The 25816-nt window shown below is 45.3% G+C and overlaps 1 protein-coding gene and 1 long non-coding RNA gene across 2 annotated transcripts in view; both read left to right on the forward strand.

Annotated features, from left to right (window-relative positions):
* The window catches only part of LOC142841772 (uncharacterized), a 345599-nt gene that overhangs the window by 155949 nt on the left and 163834 nt on the right, over positions 1-25816 (forward strand). The window lies entirely within an intron of this gene.
* On the forward strand, positions 543-24728 carry Srpx2 (sushi repeat containing protein X-linked 2). Its single transcript, XM_075957258.1, has 12 exons — positions 543-680; positions 840-891; positions 2297-2504; positions 7372-7452; positions 16171-16362; positions 18307-18483; positions 18735-18861; positions 19034-19155; positions 20875-21054; positions 21360-21493; positions 23086-23207; positions 24210-24728. Exons 3-12 carry the CDS (start codon positions 2423-2425, stop codon positions 24388-24390), a joined length of 1398 nt encoding a protein of 465 aa, XP_075813373.1. The 5' UTR covers positions 543-680; positions 840-891; positions 2297-2422; the 3' UTR covers positions 24391-24728.

Consider the following 25816-nt stretch of genomic DNA (forward strand, 5'->3'; position numbering starts at 1 on the left):
GTGAGGAACTGGGGGAGGGGAAAACATGATCATGATACATTGTATGAAAAAAAAATTTCCAAAAGAACAACAACAAAAAGAAGTCAAGTCATTGATGGAAAAGTTTCAAAGTGGTCTAGCCCTGTATATCATGCCTGTAAAAACGTAACTGGGAATTTGGGAGAACTAAAGAACTTCAGGGATAATTTCCTAGGGAAAGCTAAAGTCAGCTACATCCCCTGCTCTCTAAAGCTGGTGAGATTCCTTTTCATTCAACCCTGACGTCATGCTGAGTCATAAAATGTAGTGTTCCTCCTGGACACATCTCTGGAAGTCCTTTGTTAGTCATCACTACACTCAGAGCTTGGGACCAGTGTCCCTCACACTTGCCCTGTTCTGTGGCAGACAGCCCCAGCTGCTCTAATCCTCCTGTTTCTCCTCCCCCGCCTAAAACTCTCTTCTTGAGGAGTAACAGCTATAGCTTTGGGGATAATATAGCTTTAAGACAACTTTTGGCAGATGCAAACGTCCCAACATCTGGGCAGTGTTACCAGAATCCCAGAGGCCCTGACAGACCAGGAGCCACTGGTTCTAGGAATGTTAAAATAGAAGGTTTTCCCCCCCACGACTGATGAGAGGAGCAGAGAGCAAGGAGAAAGAGGAGAGAGAACGAGACCGCAAAAAAATAAAATAAAAAACAGGTAAGTACTGTACTTAATCCCTCACAGCATAGTGCCCCATTTCACAGCAGTGGAGAGGTCAGCAGACCCGGGACTCAGATGCTGGGCCTGGCCGTGAAGGGGGAGAACGGTTTTTAATGAAATTGGATCATACGCTGTTTTCATTTGTGCTGGCTGCAGATGCATGTTCCTGCTCTCTTCTCAGCTTCCAGCAGAAGGATGGCTCCCTCCGGTGAGTCCAATTTTTCAGTCTGAGACTGGGGAGGAGGTGGACAGGAGAGAGGTCATGGGCTCTAAGAGTCTGGGGGCTGACACAGGAAAACCTTTATTCCACTGCAAAGGAACTGTCTGGGGGCTGGTTATGAGAGACGGGTCAGTGATTAGCTCATTTCCCTGGCTCTTTTTTTTTTTCACTCTTTTTTAGTTCCCTCTTGGTGATTGAATCCATCTATTCCCTTTATCTCCTTTAGACTTTCTTTTCTTGACAGCATCCTTAGCACAGCTTTCTACTTTCTTTGCCCCCTACCTTATTCTCACTTTTCCCTCTCTCCTATTTCATAGCCACTGCAGATATGATGTCAACGAGTGACAACTTGGTAAATGAAGTTTTGGCTTTATCAGATGGCCCTTTAAGGACCCTGCCCAGAATCTGCCGTTGTTTTTTGCTCCTCCATTTCTGAGAATTGTTTCTCCTTTGAGCACGGCACTGCATGAAAAGCACGTGGGTGAACTGATGCTCTTGAAAGGCCCAGCGACTGGTTTCTGTATCGATGGGCAGCAAGTTCTAATACTGCTACTTGGGGAGTGTTTGTCCAGTAGCACCACAGATTCTCTTTTCTCCTCTCATTAGTGTGAAGATTTCCCCAGAAAGGAAAAAGAGACAGCAATAGGAGCTTGGGCATACTGTCCTTGTGGGCCTCATTAGGTCCTCTTCGACCTCTCTGCCTATCTGCTAGTTCAGCAGGGCAAAACTGGAGGGGGAGGCTAGACTTAAAAGCCAGAAGTGACTGTCCAACCACTAAGCCTCAAAACCCAAAGCTAAGAAGAGAGCACAATTATAGCTACTGCCTGGAGGCTAGAGAAAAGAAACGCCCTGCCTGGTCCAATATGAAGTTAGCAATAATAACATGGCAAGAATATATCTCATGAGCTAGTTACTATTGCTCCTGGTTTATGCGTGAAGAGACAGAGGCTTAGAGAGGTTACCTCATTTGCTAGTTGGTGACAGAACTGGATTTATATCCAGATCTGCCTTGTTCTAGAGCTCAAGGTCTTGGACTCTATACATTGATACCTCCCCAGCTTCATGGTTAAGAAACACTGAGTGGACAAAATTCATAACTGGTGGCCTTTTGATTTCTGGACTACCCCCCTCCCCCAATTCTATGTGACTTTATGTTAGCATGCCCCTGCTCTCAGAACTCCAGTGTTCCTCCCTGTGACTTGGATCATGCAATTGTCACACTCGATGGCACCAGAGTAAGTTGAGGATTAGTTGCTTAATGCCTTCCTCTTCCTGCCTGGAGAAAAGGGGACCATAAATTCAAATAAGTCTTATTATCCTATGAAGCAGGAAAGGTTTATGAGGCGGATTATACAACTGGAATTGATTAATGTTAAAATTTTCTTCCCCACAGATTCCATCTATCTGCTTCTTCTCACTTTTGCAAGTTCATAGCTGACTCGGTTCTGAAAGTCATTTTCCCTTACCCCGATTCTTCGAGCCACCTAGCCCTTCCTCTTCTGAAGCTTCCCTGTTAAGGATGGCTGGTCAACTGACTCAAGGAGGTGCTCTCTCCCTGCTGCTCTTCCTAACGCCAGCAGTGACCCCAACATGGTACGCAGGTGAGTCCTGGGAGCTGTTGTCCGTTCCTTCTAGGGAGGTCAAGAACTGTTATTCCAAGACATAGAAGAAGGAAGAATGAGACTACTAGATGCAGAGAAAAGCTGTTGGGTGGCAATAAAGACGACCAAAGATTAAAAAGGGCTACCAACCACGGCCCATGAGGCACCCCAGCAAGAGGTACCCCACCCATTAGGGCTACACTAACTAAAGTGGAAGAGTGGGATAAGGTGACCTTTGAGGTGATGCTTCCTATTTTCTTCTTTTCAGTTGTCATTTTCACTTAACTTCGTGACAACAGTGGCGTTTTTAGGTTTGGCTGTGTGTTTGTTTGTTTTGTTTTGTCTTGCTTTCTATGCACGGGGTTGAACGTAGAGTCTCAAAAATGCTAGGCATGTTCTCTACAACTGAACTCCATCCACAGCCCACTGATAACTTCTAAGATGCTTTTAATAAGCCAAATATTTATTAATATTAATTCTTCCCTGAGTCAAATATCCTTGTCAAGACGATAAAACAGGACTCAGATCATCTTTCAGAAAGAAAAAGGGGGAGACAGGCAGTCTACTAAGAGGGGAGAACCCACAAGACAACCCCCCTTTTTTTCTTTCTTCCTCCCAGAGTTTACCTATAGGATTTGTATAGCCTTTTTTGGCTAACACAGTCAATGACAGTACAGACCACATTCTCTTAATTAGGAATACCCCAGGCTCTTTGGGGTTTTTCCTTACTTCAGAAAGGAAACAGCTTTCTGGAGTCCTCAACTATTTCACTCTGCACCCTTGGAAGACATAGCGAGCCAACGAGAATGCTCTGAGGAGTGGGGAGGGGGAGCATGCAAGGGGGACAGGGAAAGGATACTGAACCACCATACAGAGGTTTTTGATTGGGTTCCATTGCCATTTCAAGTGCTAAGAATATTCTGTGGCCTGCAATGTCTGCCCTCACAGGGGCTGGAGTGAGCTAGGGGAATGAGACAGTCCCAGCCAGTGGGGTTAGGAAAATATCCAGAGATGAGTAAATAACAAACTGCAACCATCATAGCCACCGCCATCGCAGCTAAAATTTTCCACATACCCCTAGCTCCTGGTAGAGGCCTTTGACAGCAGCTCTATTTGTCTGGAACAGCTGCATCCAGCTTTCAAACAAGTATGCAAGCTTCTTCCCCGCTTTGGCTTAACCTGGCTTCATAGGGGGTAAAGCACAAGGGCTGACATTCAGCTGAAGAAATTCAAATCAAGCTCTTGGCAGAGCACACACTGTTTGGGGTTAAGAGAGTCCCAAGTCTTCGGGAGATAAACATGCAGCTGTTCTCCCCAAATGGCCGCTGACTTCAAGTCTAGAAGACCAAAATCTATCCAAAAGACCACCGCACTAAGGGAGTGGAGATCCGATGGTTGAAACTCCAATTCTGAACCCCTGTATGAAACTCATTAAAGCCCGAGATGCTAGAGGTTTTCAGTCATGATATTAAAAACACTCAACTTCATTTGAGGTTCTCAGGGGGGCTGTTTGCGAATCAGACACTCCCCATTTCTCCACAAATCACCACAGTCAACACTGCTTGGAAGGAACCCAGGCTGCTAAGTCCCTGGCAGCCCTGCAAGCCTTCTTAGAAAGGGCTGCATGATGGTAGATACTTGGAGATTTAAAGATTCTTCCCTTCAGTGCTGGCTTAACCACTGGGTTTGTGTCCATTTGCCCATTCATTCATTCATTCATTCATTCAGCAAATACATGATGAACTTTGCCTTTAACTCACAAGGACAGTTTTGTTCTGTTGTTTGGCTTTGTTCTCTAATGGGAATGGCACAAAGAAAGCCACCAAGTGTAGACTCAGGGCAAGTTAGAAAATGCATCCAGGAATAATCAACAGAGAGCTGGAAATGTTAGAGACTATACATGAAGCTGAGTGTGTTAAAGATGTGTACTGCAGTCTCTCTCTCTCTCTCTCTCTCTATATATATATATATATATATATATATATATATATATATATATATATAATCAGGGAGTCCTGCTGTATTTGTCATCAGAGGCCAGGCATTAATGTGGTTCTTAACATCTTCAATTATGAAATACTTTTTCAACCATACAATCATGAAGGGCTGGATGTAGAGCATCCCACTTGACTGTGGAATTTGAAGAAACCCAGTAACCAACCACACAGTAAGCAACCACTGACCAATGCAAAGGAACCAAGAGATGTTCAAGCAAATGGAATGATGCAGGGGCAGTGTCCTTCTGTCTAGCTTCATTCTTATAGCCACTTCAGTATCCTAACATGTGCATAAAATATTCACAAGTAGGCAACTAGGAGACGGGAAAGTCGAAGCGGTTAGCTAGCCCAAGCTCATTCCTGGTACAAAGGAAACCTAGCACTGGCTTAGCTACCTCCACACACTGGTGGAAACTATAATTATGTGATTGAGTCTTCCCCTCAGCTCTCCCACATCCCCTGTAATTCTGGAATAGTATAAAATTCATGGTAGTCTATGGTTTCCCCTACCCCACCCCATTGCCACAGTAAAAAAAAAAAATACTAGATTGCAAGACAGACTTTGGTTCTCTATCCCTTCTGGACATAGTCATAACACCTTTTCTACCACCATTTAAAGTTTAGTATCTGAATGTAGTCCATGGGGTTCAAACAGGCCTGGGCTGTGAGGTCTACTCTGCAGTGTACTATCTCGGAGGCCGTGGGCCACTCCCTTTATTCCCGAGTCAGCCTGTGTCTACACATAGGAGAGTGTTAATGATGTGTACCCAGTTGAGACGTTATGGCAACATAATGAGCTAGCATATGCTCTACAGAGGAAGGGCTAAGTTGTCATTGTCATTACTTTATCCAGACATAGGCCTATGACACCCTGCTTCGGCTTCTGGCGAACAGCTGCTCCCTGAGGAGCGTTTCCTCACAGGCTAGCTCTGCAGTGAGAATGGGGAGACCGAATGCTTTAGGGAGCCAAGCACAGCTGGCCTCCTGCTTCCAGGAGCTGTGAGGGATTGAGGCTAACACTAAACGGAAACAGCTGACAAGGAGTCCATGCTGCACAAACAAACCTCCCATGTGGGAAAGGAAAGAAGAGGGACCCGCAGAGAAAGAAAGGAAAGTCAGTGGAGAAATGTGAAAAGCATCAGACTGAAGAGAAAAAGTGAACCCTTTCCTTTGGAATGAGGGTAAACCAATGAGGATATGATTTCATAAGACAAACTTGCAATTTGATTCATCCCCATGTTTACCAAGTTGGACTGACATCCACACCCACCCCCAATACACACACACACACACACACACACACACACACACACACACACACACACATTCCTAGCCTGGGCCCTGGGGAGTCAAGGAGCTTCATCATCTTGCCCTCTGCTCCACCCTTTAGTGCAGGAGGTCCTGTGCTCTGCCCAAGAAAAGCCCACAAGCTTATGTTTGGTGTGTTTACACAGGTCAAAGGGCTCCAGCTCTAAAGCCCTGCCCACTCTTGGAAAGTACACCCTCTCCTGGAAATGGAGAATTGTCTTCAGATTCCAACAGGGCTGCCTGCCCTTTTCCTGAACATGCATTAGAGCTCAGGGACTTTAGAGAAGGCCTTCCGGAAACTTTGCTATGGAAAGAACTAAATTGTTTTCCAATTAGTTCACATTCGTGACTGATTTCCTGCGTCTGGGGGAACATACTGTTTAGTCTCCGCGACAGCCGCAGACCTGCCACCACCAGGAACTGTACCATTCAACTGCACGGAAGTAGTTCAGCAGCTCACTCACTGCTAAAGCTGCTCCTACTGGAAGAAGAGGAAATGACCTCAAGGACTCTGCCTTTGGAGGGGGAGCTTACTGTGAGGGCCGTGCCATAGAGCCATGGCAGTACATGTGTAAGGCCCTAAGTTCAATCTGGAACAGAGAGAGAGAGAGAGAGAGAGAGAGAGAGAGAGAGAGAGAGAGAGAGAGAGAGAGAGAGAGAGAGAATCTTCCTCTGACTTATCTTTTTACTGCTAGCCTCAATAAAGTGCTTATGAAAGAATTCCCCTTCCCTTTTGCCCGTTAAGCCATCCATCTCTGTCTTGGCAGGCCACAGAGCAATAACAGTCAGGTGGTTAATATGCCCTGTAGGCTAGTGAGCGAGCTTGAAACGCTGTTTCCCTTGGAGAACTGCATACTGTCTGTCACTGGAGAAGACACTTAGGTGCTATTATTTCCTCAGAGCTGGGACAACAGTCTATCCCCAGAGCGTGGCTATCGGTGTCTCACGGAGACTAGTGAGCTTTATCAAGGGACTAGGCCGTTTATTGTCTAGACTGGCAGGATTGATAGGTGGTTAAGAAGTCCAGTTTTTTGCTATATAGCAGTTTTTAGTTTCAGGTTATCCCTTTTGTCAATTGTTGGTCTTAATGTCTATACTACCAGAACTGTTAAGAAAGATTTTTTCCTGTGTCTATGAGTTCAAAGATACCTCTTACTTTCTCCTTTATTAATCTCATGATATCAGGTCTTATGCTGAAGGCCTTGGAGTTATATACATGGTGAGACATAGTGATCAAGCTTGAGTATTTTCCATGTAGCTATCCAGTTTGACCAGCACCAGTTATTGAAGATGCCATCTTTTCCTCTTCTTTATTTACAGACTCTGAGTCAAAAGTCATCTAATACAACCAGAGCCCATCCCCACCACCCCTCCCCTCTCTGGGGTTGCTCTCTGTGGGCCTCATATGATCAAGCTCACCCACAGCAGGTTCTGCAGTTTTACAAATCACTTGGCAGCCCCATCCTGAAGTGCCGGGTCCCCAGAAAAAGACAGGGGTTAGGGTACTGGGAAATAGCCGAGTGGGAAATGAATACACTTTTGTATTTTGTTCCTCATCCTAGGGTCCGGCTACTCTCCAGAGGAAAGTTACAATGAAGTATATGCAGAAGAGGTCCCAGCCGCCCGCACCCTGGACTACCAAGGTAATTCTCCTTGCTTCTCAAGCTCAAGGAGGATGTTTTCTGGACTGAGACCTGGATCTTCCCAGAAACATCCCCAGCTATGCTTAGCTCATGTGTTCCAATTGCAGCTCAGAGAATCAAGAGTTATGGTTTTAGGCAGGCGGTGGTGGCGCACGCCTTTAGTCCCAGCACTTGGGTGGCAGAGACAGGCGGATCTCTGTGAGTTCGAGACCAGCTTGGTCTACAAAGTGAGTTCCAGGGCAGGCTCCAAAGCTACAGAGAAACCCTGTCTCGAGTTATGGTTTTTGTTGTGGTTGTTTTTATTTTGGTTTCGTTTGTCCTTTTGTTTTGTTTTTATGCATCCACTGTGGCACTGAGCCCAAGCCCTCTTATTTCGTTCATTTCTTTCTTGAGACAGGGTCTCACTAGGTATCCCTGGACAGCTCTGCCTCAGTCTCTTTGGTGTTGAGGTTCCCAGCAGCTGTACTATAATTTCTAATTACAAACTTGGTTACTGACTTGCTGTGTGGTTTCACCTCCCTGGCCTGAAGGTTGCTCACCTATTATGAGTCATTCAGCATGGACTGAGTCCTTGCTCTTTGCCTATTCCTGTGCAGGGTGAGCCTATGGGAAATACAAGGGCTACTACAGGGTTCTGCCCCCACCCCCCATGAGCTTGCATTCTGGTGGGCATGAAGCGAGAATAAAATTAACACACGCAGAGTAAATAAATGGGAAACTGTACGGTAGCTATAAATGAAGCAGGAGTTTAAGATGAAGACTTCAGGAAAGTGGTCATGCATGAAAGATGACATTCAGGAAAGGAGCTGAATGATGAGCACACTGCTGTGAACTGGGAGAGGTGATAAACAGACATTTGCCAAAGCAGATGGCCAAAGATGTTAAGGGAAAACCGAATTCACTGCTCTAAAGAACTAAGAGGAAATTACACTGACTTGAAGGGATGGAATATGGGTGGAGTAGTAGAGAAGAGAATTGAATAAAGAGCGAATTAGGAAAGGCCCAGTGACATAGGGGTCCTTCTAAGGAGAGTCAGTAAGAATGCTGAACAGTAATTCCTTTATCAGATAGAAAGTTAGTGTAGGTGGTGTCAAATATGACTTCAGTTTATGATTATCTCTGTCCATGCTTTCCTGGACACACGTAAGAGTTTAGCTGTTGTTGTGGTTTTTCATGGGGAAGCGACACTGTAAATGGTATTTCAGAGCACTAAGTAGGTTATTCTCTTTAGAAAATAAAATATGGGTTAGAAGAAGGAAAGCCTGAGCTGGGGAGAGTTTCCAGGAAACAGTTACAATAATGTGAGGTAGAAACATTTGATTCTGGGGGCAAATAAAAGTAGAGTAAGAGCTGGGCAGTAGTGGCACCTTTAATCCCAGCACTAGGGAGGCACTCTTGTAGACCAGGCTGGCCTCAAACTCACAGAATGGTGGGCTTACAGGCAAGTGCCAACATGCCTGATGCATGCAGTCTGGGGATTGAACCCAGGGCCTCACGCTGCTAGACAACTACTCTGTCAACTGTAGCCCCAGTGCCTTTTTAAGTTGATCAGCAATTTTGGCAGACTCTACAAATGTATATTTCACCTCTGCTTTTTTTTTTAAAAAAAAAAAAAACCTACCATACTGCTGGGCGATGGTGGCATAGGCCACCCAGCACTTGGGAGGCAGAGGTAGGTAGATCTCTGCGAGTTCAAGGCCAGCCTGGTCTACAGAGTGAGTTCCAGGGCAGCTAGGACTTTAACATAGAGAAACCCTGTTTTGAAAAACAAAAACAAAACCAAACAAAATGTAGAGTAAGGATGGACCTCAGAGGGACTAGAGGTGAGGTTCAAAAGCAGAGTGAATGCAGGTGTAGAAGGCTCTCCTGGGTTTGATTCCCAGCATCATCATTAAAGGATGCATTCCAGAGATGTCTCAAAGGAGATAAGAAGACTGAGGGCAGATTTGATGTGCAAAGGGGTCAAGAAACTAATATCTGAAAGAACCTAATCTGAATACCAACGAGGACTCTTAAAAACCTTTTCAGATAGACAAAGTTTAAAAAGTAAACTAGGGCCGGGCAGTGGTGGAACCTGCCTTTAATCCTAGCACTCAGGGGCAGAGTCAGACAGATCTCTGTGAGTTCAAGGCCTGTCTCTCTCTACAAGAGCTAGTTCCAGGACAGCTAGGACTACGCAAAGAAACCCTGCCTTGGAAGAAAGGAAGACAGGAAAAAAGAAGGAAAGAGAGAGAGAGAGAGAGAGAGAGAGAGAGAGAGAGAGAGAGAGAGAGGAAGGAAGGAGGAGAAAGGGAGGGACAGAAGGAGAAATGAAGGGAGGAAGGGAGGGAGGGAGGGAGGGAGGGGGGGAGGAAGAAAAACAAAACAAAAAGTAAACCAGGAGCCAAAGAGATGGCTCAAGCTGAGTTCTATCCCTGGCACTACACAGGATAAGGATACACAGACACAACTACATGTGTGAGCAGGCACTTGTGTGGATGTATACACACACACACACACACACACACACACACACACACACACAAGAAAAACAAAAGAAAACTGACCTGGAAGGTTGCTGGGTAGACAGTTGAAAGAGACAGAGGAAGTTTTTTGAACACCCGGCTTAAATGAAAGAGTTCTCTAAAGAAAGACAAGGTCAATGCTTTAGAAAACACTGTTCTATATGAGTAGGAGAACAAGATACAGCAAATGAGAGAGAGAAATCGTAGTCAGTGTAGAAGAAGATTGTCTATCAAGAAGATTACAAAAGCTGCAGATGAAAATTTAGAAATGTGGAAAGGATATGGAATCCGCTATGTCAAGCATCGCAAAGAGATCAAATGATAGCAAATATTTCAGTTACTCAGGCAGTAAATGGTGACCTTTGAGAAAGCAGTTCCAGTAGAAAAATGATCCAAGTTTGGGGTTCTTCTATGCACCTTTCTAGCTATCCCTTTATTGTCTTCTTTTACTGCTAATGGTGCACAATCACTACCTCTGACTCTAAATTCCCTGCAGCCTGTTTCCCCATCCACTCACGTATCTCCAGCTGACACAACACATCTTGAAAATGATAGTTCTCCCTTGAACACCAAATCCTATGACCTTGAACTTCAGTATTCTTAGTTTCTTAAACAACAGTAAGCACATCCGTTTGTTATTGTTTCCCCTTCCTTGGATTTCGCGTAAGTTCCCTATTCTGATCGTAGTTGAAGCCAAGATAGGAAATGGGGTCTCTGGCAGTGACCATAGACAGCAGAAGGCTGGTATCTGAATTTTGGACAGCAGTGCCTTAGCTTCAGAGTTCCTGAACTGCATCTCTAACACTGCTAGACTCACCGGTGCATTTAGAGATGTCTAAAGTGAAATTTTTTTGTCTTATCTGAAGAAAGTTCTACTGCAACCTGACTGTCCTACTTTAGGATAATACTACCACCATCCCCTTAGTGACTCAGACTGCAAAATACTCCAGTGTCACTTCTAAAAATCCCCGTCACATTTGATAACCCCCTTTCCTCATCAGTTCTCACTAGTCATTTATTCACCAATAGCTATCATTGGTGAATACATGGGACTGGAATTATTACTATTCCATACGAAGACAAAGGCTGTTGTTTTCTAATTAGATTCCATGGCTTAAGTTTCCGCATTACCCCTATGTAATGACCTAGTAAACCCATTTTAAATCTAGCCTTGTGTCCCAATCTGACAACTTTTTACACCATGTTTCCACATGAAATCCGTGCTTTAGCTACTGTTTTTTTTTTCAACAAATTAATGAAAAATCCATACTTTTTTCCCACAAATTGATTTAGTACACACTGGGTTTTCCCCCACCCATTAATTCATTTTTCCTATTACATTTATTCATTTACTTGGAGGAAGTATGCCGAAGCACATGTGTGGAGGCCAGAGGACCATTTGCCAGAGAGTTGGCTCCCTCCTTCTACCTTGTGAACCCTGTGGATGGAACATAGGTCGTCAGGCTTGCTGGCAAGAGCATTTACCCACTCAGCCATCTTGCTGACCCTCATTTTTTAATTCGGCCTCGACTAGTACCTCTTCTGAAACAAATGTTTGGTTTGTTTATTTATTTATTTGCCAAAACCACTCACTCACCTGGCCTTCCTTATTTACTGTTTATCGCTCTGAACAGATAGCGGTTTAACAAAGGCAACCAAGTATATCACTTCCACTCCCACAGAAGCACAGAAAAGTAGGTGCTGACCGTTAGCCTCCTGGGAACCAAAAATGGAAGAATCTGACCCTAAAAAGCATCAAATTCAAATGGTTCTTCTTTATGTGGTGCTGTGAACCAAACTCAGTGTCTCGCGCCTGCTAGCCAAGTGTTCTGCCACCAACCCACGAGTCCAGCTCCAGAACTATTTTTGGAGGGTCTGGCATCCCCATTGTTACAACTTACCTACCTCACTGGTTGTTTTTTTCAATTATCAAAGAGCCCTTGAGAAACTTCTATGTCACACAGTAGCATTTGCCCTGGTGTCTAGTATCCAGTAGCTCTCTTTGCAACTTCGTCTCCAGGCTTAAACCAAACTCAGACTATCAATGACACATGCAAAGGTGTGGCCAGGAAAAGTACAACCTCAGGTCCTGGCCTCCTTTGTAATCCTTTTTGCGCCTTGTAATCCTTTTTTCTGCAACTGTACTATTTCAAAACCTCCTTCAGTTTAGAGGTGCCGTCACCAAGTGGAAGTACTGGAATGGATACCTGTGTATTGGTGCTTGGAGACGCGTGAGACAGCGGCTCCAACCCAGACAGTGATTTAGAAAAAATCATTCCTGGCACTGGGTGTTTCGTGTGTGTGGTTGTTTTTTGTTTTGTTTCATTTTTGTTTGGTTGGTTTTGGAGGTTTTTGGTTTTGTTTTTTGAGTTTTTTGGTTTCTCAATGTAGCCCTGACTATCCTGGAACTAGCTTTTGCAGACCAAGCTGGCCTTGAACTCACAGAGATCCATCTGTCTCTGCCTCCCGAGTACTGAGATTAGAGGCCTGTGTCACCACCGCCCAGCATGTGTGGGGTTTTATTCGATTCTCACCACAGTTACATTGAGCTGCTTTATTATCTGCCATTTTACAGACCAGAAAACTAAGCTCAGGGGAGTCTTAGGGTAACAGACTTAACGAGGCAGAAGAAACATTTAAACAAAGGTCTGTCTGACTCTAAAGCTGTGCTTATTCCATCTCTTTTATTTAAAATGTAACTGTTTTTTTTTTAAGAGATAAAACAAGAGACAACAAGGAAAAGGCATATCCTTATTTTAGGGAACACTGTCCACATAGTTTGCCATTGTTTTCACAAACCTCACACTTTCTGCCATTCTCTTATCAGGAAACCTGCGTGGAGTCAGAAACCTTGCTCTGCGGTGCAGCCTTAGTTTGCTGGGAGCTAAGCAGCTGCTTCACAGCTTGCTTCAACCCTGAGAAAACTAGTCACTGCCTAGCTTACAGAGATGGTCTTTCCTTGTCAGTCTTTCTGGCCCTTGTGTGCCGGGGGAGGGGGGAGAGGAAGGGAGGGGGAAGAGGGAGAGAGAGAGAGAAGAGAGAAGGAGAGAGAGAGAGGAGAGGGAGAGAGAGGAGGGAGAGAGAGAGGAGAGAGAGAGAAGAGAGAAGGAGAGAGAGAGAGAGAGAGAGAGAGAGAGAGAGAGAGAGAAGAGGGAGAGAGAGAGAGAGAGAGAGAGAGAGAGAGAGAGAGAGAAGAGGGAGAGAGAGAGAGAGAGAGAGAGAGAGAGAGAGAGAGAGAGAGAGAGAAGAGGGAGAGAGACCAAGAAAGAGAGAGCGAGAGAGCACCTTCCCAGTTTTTTTTTAACTCTGGGCAAGTTATTATTATATGTCACTCATAATACTAAGTGTTCTATAAATGTTATTCCATTTAATTAAAGTACACACTTGCTATGTTGGGCTATGCAAAGATCTTTAAATTATTCACTTAAAAATAGTGGTTATAACTAGGCCAGTGATAGAGCACTTGCCCAGCATGCATAAATAAGGTCCTGGGTTTGATCCCACGAACCACAAAATAGAAAGTAATGGCAGGAACCGTCCACACAATATGCTCCTGTATGTGTGAAAGGAGCAAAGAAAAGTAAGACATTATACAGGGGTTTGCATTCTGTCTATAAATTGCGATCATAGGTTCTTTGGAAATGGAGGGAATGTGCATAGCCATATGAGAGGGACTGAAAGGAGATATTTCACTGTGTAGCTCTTTACACTTTGGGAGTCTTGAAACAGGTGGATAGAGTCCTTCTTCAAAAGATCAGTGGATACTTCAAAAGGCCAGCTGCCGTGACAGATTTTGTACATAGAAAGAACAAGTTTTTAGAATAGGCAAACTTGGGTTCCATCATGGCTCTGACCAAAGTCATCGAAAAATAGGGATAAATACTGCGTGATTCACAGGGCTACTGGGAAAACTCTATGGGAGGGAGGAACACAAAAGGAAAGCATGCTGCCTAAGCACAGGACTCAGAATTACTACATTTCCCAGCAGACACGTTAGCTAGCAAGCACTATCTGACCACAGTCCAGTTGCCACTGGCAGTCCTTCCGTACAGTTAGGAGTTGGAGTAGTTATGACTCTAACTGTATTGTCACCTCTGCTGTATTCCTTCATCTCAGTCGCGTCGCTGGCACTGGCGTGAAATGCGTTGTCTGCCAAGCCTCACTGACTTCCATGTAATGCACCAATGCACCTATCAGCATCCCTGTTCCACCGGTCTAGCAGCCCTACCCAAAAAGGAAATGAAGTCAATCTGGAATTACTTGTTCTTGAGTGCTCCTGCGAGCTCAGAAGCCTCACCTTGAAATAATTGTGGAACAGTCCTGTCAAGGCCACCAGCCTACACTTCCTAGAAACTACCTTCTCCCTTATTTGAAAACTCCACCTCCTGTCTCCCGACTTTCTGTCCTTATGTTACAATTCCTTTGGGCTGGCAATTTTTTTAAAAAAGTTCCTACACGGATATACTGTGTGTTAAATGAATTCCCTCCCTCCCTCTGCCTTCCTGTTCTTCACCCTGCACTGCTTCCAATTTCCCCTCTGTTCCCCTATACAGCTCTATTTGTTCATGATTTTCTACATCTGTATAAAGTCTAGGAATCACAAATATTTAAAAATCTGTGATATTTGTCTTTCTGAGACCAGGCCAGCAAGTTTGAACTTATTTACAGTAGCTGGGCTCATAGCACTCTCTTTGCATTGATTCTGAGCTTCGGATTTCTCTCTGCTATTTCTGTTTCCTCTGCCAGTTTCACTCTGGTGTGCGTTTTCTTGACAGAATATGGGGGACAAATAGAACAGAGATGCTTTTGCGGTCCCAGCCTCCCCCATAAGTCTTTGTGCTGTGTGTTATAGCTGTGTAATCAGCGGCTCTGCAAACCTAGCACTTAAGAAACATTATGTAATTCAGAGATGGTGTCTCCAGATGGCAGCCTTGTAACTGCCACCAAGTGAAACTAATACTAGAAGCCTCAAGCATGACACTGGTTGAGAAAGTGTTTTCTCTCTGTCATCTGTCCTCCTTCTCCAGTTGCATGCAAGCAGAGGCCCCAGCCCTTCATTGTTTCTTGACCTCCCAATGTACTGTGCTTTGGGTAAAAGTTGCCCCTATCTTTCTCCCCGGGATTTGAAAATCAAATAAGTGCTTTTGCCTTCCAAATCCTACACAAACAATTCTGCGCCGTGCTGCACGGACAAGCTCGTGCGGGCCACCATCCAGTTGTCTCCCTGTATCCCTCTCCAGTCTGAACCGTCTAGGACAAGCAGCACAGACCTACCATCCCACCACTTGGGAGATGAAGGCAGGGACCCATGAACCTAAGGCCAGCAGGGACTAGACAACGGATGCAGTCTCAAAAACTAAACAAGAACAAGGAACCAGAGGAAGGGGCATTATTTTGTCATCAGTAAGGTGTCTTTATGGTGCAACCAGCCTGTACACTGGTATACCTGGTGCTGATATGGCATTGGCTTTTCGGTCCCCAGTAGTCTGCTTTGATGTCATGTTCCTGTTCCTTCTCTAATTTATATTTTCCATGTCTTTTTAAAGGCTTTTTAAATTTGCATATAGCAGCACGTACTTTTTGGTGTACAGTTCTATGAGTTTTGACAACTAGCATCAAAGGGGGGGAGAGTTTTATTTCACCTATTTCTGAGGTGTCAGAAACTTGTCCCATGCTGCCATTTCGCACTTCTCCCTTGTCTTTACCTCTAACCTCTGGCAGCTACTGATGTGCACTCTGCGCAGATGGTATTGCCTATGTGTGCTGCAGTATACTTGCCCTATAACGGAGTCTTGCTTCTCTAGCTTCCCAAAGGACACTTACACTTTATCTGCGTCATCGCATGCGCCCGCACATCTTGCTTAAACAGAGATGGAACTCATTAACTCCACTAGTCACACATAGAAGTAGTTTTTGACAGTTACGGATAGAGGCGCATTAAACAGTGTATAAGATTGTGTGGGGTTTTCTTTTCACTTGAGCAAACACCTTGACCTGAAGTTTATATTATATTATGAAGTTAATCTAATGTTTATCTTTGTATAATGTATGTACCTTCTCGGGGTTGACTGTTAAGCACTAAACAATCAGTTGGTGTGCTCGTCCCTGATGAGGGCCACCTCTTCTGCTCGCAGCAGCTTTACTCAGCTGCCTATTGTTCTTTGTGTAAGGTTGATTACTGTACTTCCAGCTTACTTTTCTTCTGCTACTACAGTCCCCAGATGGTGTTATACATTGAATATCCAGGATGGAGAAGCCACATGCTACTCACCAAGGGGAGGAAATTATCACAGCAGCCTAGGTACACGTTGTGAGCTCTCCTGTGACCGTGGCTTTCGACTGATTGGACGGAGGTCGGTGCAATGCTTGCCAAGCCGCCGTTGGTCTGGAACGGCCTACTGCAGGCGTAAGTCATATGGGAGCAGGTACTGGTATGTGTGAGAGAAAAGGCAGCCCGCTGGCCATGGACGGTATATACCTGGAAGTTTTACTCAGTGAAAGTTGAGAATTTTTTATAGGCCTCCAACAGAGCTCCTCTTCCTGACATTGGAGTTGATTTTCTCTGTATGTGATTACTGTCCAAGTAATATGGGTAGTTAAGCGGCAGGCAGCCACTATGACTCACAGAACCCAGAGATGTGTGGAGGAGGACAAGACTTGGCCATGTGGAATGCATGTGGGCCTGGGCCACCTCTTGGAGCTTCCAAGGATGTGTTCCAGACTCTTTCCCACTTGTGGTCAAGTGCCATCCTTCCTAGCCTCAGCCTCAGAACGTCTTGCCAGTAAAGCTAATGAGACATCTGCTGGTCATTATTTTCTCCTTAAAGTAGGAAGAATCCCCATTGCCACAATACGGGGAAGGAAATACACACATAACTCAAATCCTATCTCTTCAGCTCCCAAAACCCTACCTTTTATTCATATTCTTCAGCCCTTTGGCGGCGGAGATTTGTCTTCCATGCAATCAACAAATACCATGTGACAGGCATCCATGTGTGCACAGGGCTCTACAGGGGATGCTTCAGGAGCTCCCCCAGCTCCTCAGCCCCGCTTGGGTTGCCGATGGGCCAATGGGATAGAAACTGAAATGTGTGCACATGCATGTTGCCCTCCTGGACGTGGATGTCCTGAGCATTCAGAGATAAATATGCTTGCTGAGAAGAGAAGCTATGAAGGAGAGGCGAAGGTGGAGGGACAGAAAAGAGTCACTCCAACCCTTCCGGTGGTGATAAGTAACTTGCCTTAGGCCCTAAACTCCAGCCTAAACACCATCAGTTGCCAAATGAATTTGAATTGTAATTGATAAAACAGATATAAGGCTGTGAGTTATAAACATAAAACTAGTCGAAAGCATAGAAATATACCCATTTCCAGGGGCCTAGAATAAGGTGGCTATTGCAATTGAGTCCTGTATTTAGCTTTGACCTTCCTCATGGGTGAATATGTTGTTTTCACTGTCATATCCAAAGAGACCAATCTTTCTGATTTCTGGTTCTGATTTCAAGTAGGTCATTTTTAGATGTGACTTTTATGTAACAAATACAGGAAAAGAGCAAAGCAATAATCTTCGAGCTTAGTTTAGTCAGGAAGCAAAAATGAACAGAGCCCATATACAATTTTTTTCTAGAAAGTTTTAACATTCACACATTACGCAGGATTTTAACTTAGGCTAAAGAAATGTGCGTGGCTTCCTTCTCTCAAGTATCCGCTGTCACAGAGAAGACTAACGACAGACTCAAAACTATCCTGTGCTAACAGCCTCTAAAGCACACAGATTCCACTTTTATTAAATATTACCATGCCCTCCAGACAGTGGTCTGACCGGCGTGGACAGAAAGCCAGCTGACTGTAAGTGAGCCTTGGCTGAACTGTGTGCCCAGCCAAGGAGCTTTGAACATGCTTTAGGGCACATAACATTTGAAGAGGACACGAGATCTAAGGAACAAGAATCAAAAATTAACCATTATTGCTGCTTTCCTTCAATTGTTGGGGGAGGTCAATATATTTTACTGATGAAAAACAGAGAGGCTCAGAGAAGTGAATCACAGAACAAGAGGTAAAGTTAGTATGCCAAAAGGGGTCTTATTTCGATAATCATGGACTCAGACAACTGATTTACATTTTTCAGACTCCACTATTCATCCAACTAAGTTTGCTTCTTTACTTTGTAATATGAAGATAAAAAGCAAATCGAAGGAAAGGCAGTTCCATAGAAAATGTTAAGAGCAGCCTGGATGAGTTTCCCATAGTTTCTGTTGAATATGACATGGATCTCCCTATGGTAGATGCTCACATATCACCTCCAGATGGTCCCACGGGGAGTTGAACTCGCTGTTTGGTTCTCTCTTAGAGATGAGATGCCACGCACTGCCATTCATCACTAGCGGCAGCTACACCTGCACAAACGGGGTGCTGCTCGATTCCCGCTGTGACTATAGCTGTGCCAGTGGCTACCACCTGGAAGGCGATCGCAGTCGTATCTGCATGGAAGATGGACAATGGAGTGGAGGCGAGCCTGTATGTGTAGGTAAATGCTGGGAGAGCCTCCCGTTATTCTGCTGCCAATAGGGACCTGACACTGCACTCCCACAATTCATATACATTGTGTCTGAGAATACACAATGGGCATAGCATTATTGCCTATAGAGCCAGGCTCCTTTCTCCTTTCTTAGATAAAGGTGAACTTTTGTTCTTTCATGTACCAGTGCTGTGTAATATTGCTTCCAGCAGAGAAGGTAGGGGATCTATAAACCCACATTTGATCCTTGACCTTGGCAGACATAGATCCACCCAAGATCCGTTGTCCTCACTCACGAGAGAAGATGGCAGAGCCAGAGAAACTAACCGCTCGCGTGTACTGGGACCCACCCTTGGTGAAAGATTCTGCTGATGGTACCATCACCAGGTAAGTTTGTGGCGTGCATGCCTCCTGTGTCCCCAGCAGTTTCTCCCAGTTCCCCAGGGTACTCCCAGTCAGACCGTACAGGCAGTGCCTGAAGTGATGGTGTGCCTCAGATCTCAATTCTCAACACCTTTCCCTTCGGAGCTCAGTAACACCTTCATCCTGTCTCCTGCAGGGTGACACTTCGGGGCCCAGAGCCCGGTTCTCACTTTCCTGAAGGAGAACATGTGATTCGTTACACTGCCTATGACCGAGCCTACAACAGGGCCAGCTGCAAGTTCATTGTAAAAGTACAAGGTCAGAAAAAGGTCTTCATTGGACACACCATTCAACACTCCCGCTCTGCCTTGACCTTCCAAAACCCACAGCAACCCCCTGCTCTTGATAATATAGGGGGTGTGCAGGGGAAAGACCAACTTCATCAAACAGACTTATCAAGAAAACCCATACGAATTGGGCATAAAATCATTGCAGAAACCTTGACTCTCCAGTGAGACTCTATGGTTTTTCTAAGTCTAGAAAAAATTCATAGATAGTCTATGTCGAATTCTTTCCTTGGCCTTGAAAGTGAGCAAATCTAATCGATCTTTGCACCCATTCACATCTGCTGAAACTACAATGCTGGTTGCCTGGTGTTTTCCTCTTTGCTTCCTGTCACATTGTTTCACTTTGCTTTTCTCAACATTAAAGTAATTCATGCTGATAATTGGACATTTTAAAATAAAGGAACAGCCAGGTATAGTAGCACATGCCTGTAATCCCAGCACATGAGGCAGAAACAGGAGGATAGCAAGTTCAAGATCAGCCTGGGCTACATATCAGGGTGCTGTCTCAAAAATAAAATTAAAGCAATTCATAAACAATAAGTTTAACCCCATCTCATGTGGCTCATTGTTGATAACATTTTAGTATCTTCCTTCAAGTCTTTCTCTCTATATACTGACAATATATAATTTAAGATCACCCCCCTTTCCACTTCTCATTAAAACACAAGCATTTTTCCCATATTCTTTGAAATTGTTTTCATAAATACTTTCAATCACAACATAATAATTCTACTCAAAGATTGTATCATGATTGGTTTAATCATTTTGTCCATCATGGACTCATCTGATTTATATAGTATTAAAAGTAAGTCTGACCAACTGTGGTGGCACATACCCGTAATATCGGCACTAGGAAGCTAGGGTGGAAAGACAGTGGGTTTGAGACCTCTTGGGCTCCACAGAGAATCCATTCTAGCCTGTGCTATATTGATTGTGAGACCAGGTCTCAAGAGAAAAAAGTCATTCTGCAAGGTGGTTATTTTTAGACTGGGTATCTATAAAAGTTTACAAATATAGATAGTAACATTTTCTTTTATTCATTTATACTCACCTCATGACTCTGTGTGTGTGTTTGTGTGTGTGTTTGTGTGTGTATGTGTGTTTGTGTGTGTTTGTGTGTGTGTTTGTGTGTGTATGTGTGTTTGTGTGTGTTTGTGTGTGTTTGTGTGTGTTTGTGTGTGTTTGTGTGTGTGTATGTGTGTGTGTTTGTGTGTGTATGTGTATGTCTGTGTGTGTTTGTGTGTGTTTGTGTTTGTGTTTTTGTGTGTGTGTTTGTGTGTGTGTTTGTGTGTGTGTCTGTGTGTGTGTTTGTGTGTGTTTTTGTGTATGTGTTTGTGTGTGTATGTGTGTGTGTTTGTGTGTGTGTTTGTGTGTGTTTGTGTGTGTGTATGTGTGTGTGTTTGTGTGTGTGTTTGTGTGTGTGTGTTTGTGTGTGTTTATGTGTATGTCTGTGTGTGTTTGTGTGTGTGTCTGTGTGTGTGTCTATAAACTAGGAGCCTGTGTTTGCATTTCAATTTTAATCCCTTAGGGAAGGAAACTGTACCTCCAGTTTCCTGGCTCCTGGAAACATAGAAAGCCATTCGTTTGGATTATCTAAAGTCACTTATTCTAGAAAGCCTGGAGTGGTCCCCTTTGCCTTTCCTGACTACAAGAGATATCACAACCCCTAACTTGAGCTTTTCCCTGGCAGTGAGACGCTGTCTGGTTCTGAAGCCACCACAGCATGGCTACCTCACCTGCACCTCCGCAGGGGACAACTACGGTGCCACTTGCGAATACCACTGTGATGGTGGCTATGAACGCCAGGGCACCCCATCCCGAGTCTGCCAGTCAAGTCGACAGTGGTCAGGATCACCACCTATCTGTACTCGTGAGTGAAACTAGGAAATGAGTGAACAGGCTTGTGGCTCAGGGGCATTTTGGAAGAACTTCTTCCATGGTCCAGAGGTCTAATATTAATGTGTGTGATATGAGGTCGGGGATTCTGACACGGGTCACCTTTTAAGGGCCAACATTCTCCCAGAGAATACTTCTACCTCAAGAAGAAGGGTATAAAATATTCAGGTTTCCTTCTGGAATTCACGTCAGGGAAGGGAGGGTAAGGATGTAAAAGACCAGACTGCCTTGCAAGGTGAAGAAGGGCACCTTCTGACTGACCATGTGCTTCTGCCGTAGCTATGAAGATTAATGTCAATGTCAACTCAGCTGCTGGCCTTCTGGATCAGTTCTATGAGAAACAGCGGCTCCTCATAGTGTCAGCTCCCGATCCCTCCAATCGATACTACAAAATGCAGATCTCCATGCTGCAGGTGAGACCTCCTTCCCCAGGATGGCCTAGCAAAAAGGTTTCTGTGTGGCACAAAACCTTCATATCCCTATGTTTTTGTAGGTAGTGTTTGATTCAGTTTGTCATTAGGTACCCTGGTCACATTTTAAAAAAGCATTATTTTTGCAGAAAGGTCAGTGAGTTCGCTGGTATGGTAGATGTATAATACAAAGAACTGGGTGCAGGCTGGGAAACAATGTGGAGAGGCCCGTGAGACAGCTATGATTAAAGTAAATATTAAGAGTAAACTACACGTGTTTTGCAAGGAATTTTACTTGTATAATAAGTGCTGGGTAAGTACCAGGTAATGACTGACATGCTTTTACACATGTCCAGCTAGTTCTCCCAGCAACCCCTCTGATGTAGGTACTATTATGTGCCCACTGAAGACGTGAGGAAACTGAAAACAGACAGATTCAGTGACTTGCCCAAGACCACTAGCTCGGAAATGGTAGAGCTGGGACTGAACCCAAGCTATCTAGCTCTGGGTCTGTGCTGTCAATCGCTATGGGGACAATAGTGCCATGGCATTATGGAAAGTGAGGAAGCTGCACAGTGATTTTAGCTGATGAGTGGGAGCGATAGGTAGGTAGGCAGGTAGGCAGGTAGGCAGGTTGGTAGGTAGGCAGGTAGGCAGGTTGGTAGGTAGGCAGGTTGGTAGGTAGGCAGGTAGGCAGGTAGGCAGGTTGGTAGGTAGGCAGGTTGGTAGGTAGGCAGGTTGGCAGGTAGGTAGGCAGGTTGGTAGGTTGGTAGGTAGGCAGGTAGGCATGTAGGCAGGTAGGCAGGTTGGTAGGTAGGCAGGTTGGTAGGTAGGCAGGTAGGCAGGTTGGCAGGTAGGCAGGTAGGTAGGTAGGCAGGTAGGTAGGTAGGCAGGTAGGCAGGTAGGCAGGTTGGTAGGTAGGCAGGTTGATAGGTAGGCAGGTAGGCAGGTTGGTAGGTAGGTAGGTAGGCAGGTAAGCAGGTAGGTAGGTAGGCAGGTAGGCAGGTAGGCAGGTAGGCAGGTTGGTAGGTAGGCAGGTTGGTAGGTAGGCAGGTAGGCAGGTAGGCAGGTAGGCAGGTTGGTAGGTAGGTAGGTAGGCAGGTAGGCAGGTAGGTAGGTAGGCAGGTAGGCAGGTAGGCAGGTTGGTAGGTAGGCAGGTAGGCAGGTAGGCAGGTTGGTAGGTAGGCAGGTAGGCAGGTAGGCAGGTTGGTAGGTTGGCAGGTAGGTAGGTAGGCAGGTAGGCAGGTAGGCAGGTAGGCAGGTTGGTAGGTTGGTAGGTAGAAGACTGATGAAAAGATCAGACTGGGTGGCTGTCAAGAATTATGTTTCTCTTTTCTACCCCACATTGTGAATCCGTTTCAGACAGTGAAATAGAATAAATAAAACTCTTTTGTGTAGTGAGGGCTTCAGAAATGAGAGGGAAGAGGTGGTACAGACCTCAAAGTGTGTGATAACTTGATTATGAAATTGTGTGATTGTTGCAGAAACCCTTCCTTTCCCATGTTGCCTTATGTGGTCATAGGTGGGAGTCAGCCAAGCAGCCTACAAATTTAAGTGTGAAAGGCTGTTCTATTTCATGTTTTCTTCCCTCCCAGCAATCCACCTGTGGACTGGACCTGCGGCATGTGACCATTATTGAGCTGGTGGGGCAACCACCACAGGAGGTGGGGCGCATCCGGGAGCAGCAACTATCAGCCAGCATCATTGAGGAGCTCAGGTGCAGGCTGGGAGGCTGCGGGGGGGGGGGCAGAACCTGATACAGGACACTAGCAAGCAGGGGCGGGGGCTCTTGGAGACACTTCTTATGTTCGAACTTTTATAGCTGTACTAAGTCAGGAGAGCGACACTCAGTTCAAATGGAACATGACAATTAAATGGAGGTTTCAAACACATATAACCAGGCCCCACCGCAAGCCACATCTCTGGGCTTTCATAAAAGCACCTCGGGTGACTTTGAAGAGCCACAACGGAGAAAGACACAAAGGATTCCACTCCAGACGTGAATCACTAGGAAGCTTCTGATCTCATTGCTTATGAGCTCCCCTGTTTACCTTCAGTCTCCAAAAGAGAAAAAGGCATCTTTGGTCACTGAAATCTGAATCCTATCTATCTGTCCCTCATGAAAGAGAAGGTTATAGGCAGCAGGTGGTAGAAGTTGACTTTTCTCATTATCTATCCATTATCGGCCTTACAGTTCCCCAATTATACTCAGGTCCAATAAAGCCATCAGTGCTCTCTGTTTGAGAACCAATACCTACCTACCTCTAGGATTTTGTTTCAATGGGGACAGACTGATTCCCGCCAGTTAAAGAGACTAGGTAACCCTCTGAGGAAGGAGACAGCAGACTTGCAGCTACAGGTGGGAGAGTTAACTAGGATTTGCTCATCACCCTTGTGGCTGCTAAGGATGATACACATACAAGTCATGGTGTCTGCAATATGCCTCCTGGAGTTGCTCCATGCAGCCTGCATGTAGTAGATAATAGCCTTGCCTAAAATGAAAACCATGGTGCGGAAATGACAGGTCAGGGTGAGGAAGGAGAGCTAGGCATCTAAGGCTACCAAGACTAGGAACTGGGGCGAAAATAAGCAAAACGGATTTGAGACAGGTAGGGGAGGGGAATGGGAAAGGGTGGAGCTATAAGAGAACAGAGGGTACTAGAGCAGTCTTGGGGGACTCGGACCAAGGTCTCACACCTCTCTGGCCTGCTCTGTCTAGGCAATTCCAGCGCCTCACTCGTTCCTACTTCAACATGGTGTTAATTGACAAGCAGGGTATTGACCGGGAACGCTACATGGAACCTGTCACCCCTGAGGAAATCTTCACATTCATTGATGACTACCTGCTGAGCAACCAGGAGCTGGCCAGGCGTCGGGAGCAAAGGGACGTCTGCGAGTGACCTTGAGCCAGGATGTGGCTGAGGTCAAGTGCAGTGTGCAACTGTCCTAGGTAGCTTAAACTGAGGAGGAAATGTTTGCCCACAGTGTTGGGAGCAGGACTCAGGTGAGGGGTGAGGTTTGCCAAATCTAGTCCAGCTCCAGACAACATTTTAGGGGAGAATATTCCTTTGCCTAAGCAAGGCTCCACTTCAGGTAGCACTGGAAGAACACACGAAAGTAGGTAGGGACTGAGAACAGGCCCTGGGCAGTGGGTTGGGGGGTAGACGGGCTTCTCCTGACTACAGCCTCTGCCTAGCTCTCCAAAGTCTTTCCGATAAGTAAATCCTAAAGTCATTCATTTCCTGTGGCGTCAATGGCTCCTTTACTCTATGGTGACAGCAGAGGGCAGCATCACAACAGACAAGCAGGACACTATAAACAAGTACAAGCAGATTTTCCTTACAGTTCATTAACTGTATGAGAAGCAGGAGAGGGGTGACCAGGGTCTACAAAACATTCTTGAAGCTGATTGTCATTTCCCATTTCGGAACACTGGGCTAAAAAAAAAAATGTTGCTTGAACCATTGCTTCATCAAGAGTTAGAAAAACATTTTCTCCAGTTTGGGAAGCAACACCCAGCCAGAGCAGGAAGTCCCCACCTAGATACTCCAAATAGCTTGTGGGCAAGAACTTCTGCCTATGAGGTCTTCAGTGCTTTAATGATGCCCCTGGGGCGGTGGCCCTTCATTAGAGGTTCCCCCAGTCTGTGAACCAGACTGCCTCTAGGAATTGGAGACATGGCTCAGCTGGTAAAATGCTTCCCATGTAAGGATTTGGACCTGAGTTTGCTCCTCAGAATCCCTGTAAAACGGCTAGATGTGGTGGTGTGCGTTTGGCATCCCAGTGGAGAGGTAGAGATAAGCAGATCAGTGGGGTTCGCTGGTCAGGAAGTCTAGCCTAATGATGAGTACCAGGCCAAGTAAGGAATACTTTCTCAAGCAACGTGATAAATGGCATGAGGAACAAAACCCAAGACCGGCCTCTGATCTCCATAAGCTCCATACACAGGCACAATGTGCATACATACATATGTACATACCACCACCACCCCCACCACCAAACATAGCAGGAAAGCAAAAGGGATAGCCTCATGCATTAACTTCCTCAGATACCCACTTTTAAGATATGAGCACGGAGCAGGTAGGTCAAGGTTAGGAACGAGGCCTGGAGGTAAACTTGAGGGTGGAAATGGGGCCACACAGAGAACCCTGCCTTTCCTTTTTCTTTCTTCCTTTGTCTTGCATCTTTTGTGTCCACCCCCAGCCCCCTCTTTGCTGGGCAATAAAGACAGGATCTTCCACACGCCAAACACTGCTGCTGAGATGCATCTCCTGCTGCAGGTTTCTGCTCTGTCTTGTGTCTCCCAAGGGGTGTTTCACCAGGGTC

The sequence above is a fragment of the Microtus pennsylvanicus genome, chromosome X, assembly GCF_037038515.1.
Source record: "Microtus pennsylvanicus isolate mMicPen1 chromosome X, mMicPen1.hap1, whole genome shotgun sequence".
Lineage (NCBI taxonomy): Eukaryota > Metazoa > Chordata > Mammalia > Rodentia > Cricetidae > Microtus > Microtus pennsylvanicus.

Bases quoted from the DNA above. Each gene is read 5' to 3' on its own strand.
- Srpx2 (XM_075957258.1), top strand. From the start codon at position 2,423: ATGGCTGGTCAACTGACTCAAGGAGGTGCTCTCTCCCTGCTGCTCTTC. The intron at 19,156-20,874 runs GTCAGAAAAAGG...TTTCCCTGGCAG, and splicing joins GTTCATTGTAAAAGTACAAG to TGAGACGCTGTCTGGTTCTG. The intron at 21,055-21,359 runs GTGAGTGAAACT...CTTCTGCCGTAG, and splicing joins ATCACCACCTATCTGTACTC to CTATGAAGATTAATGTCAAT.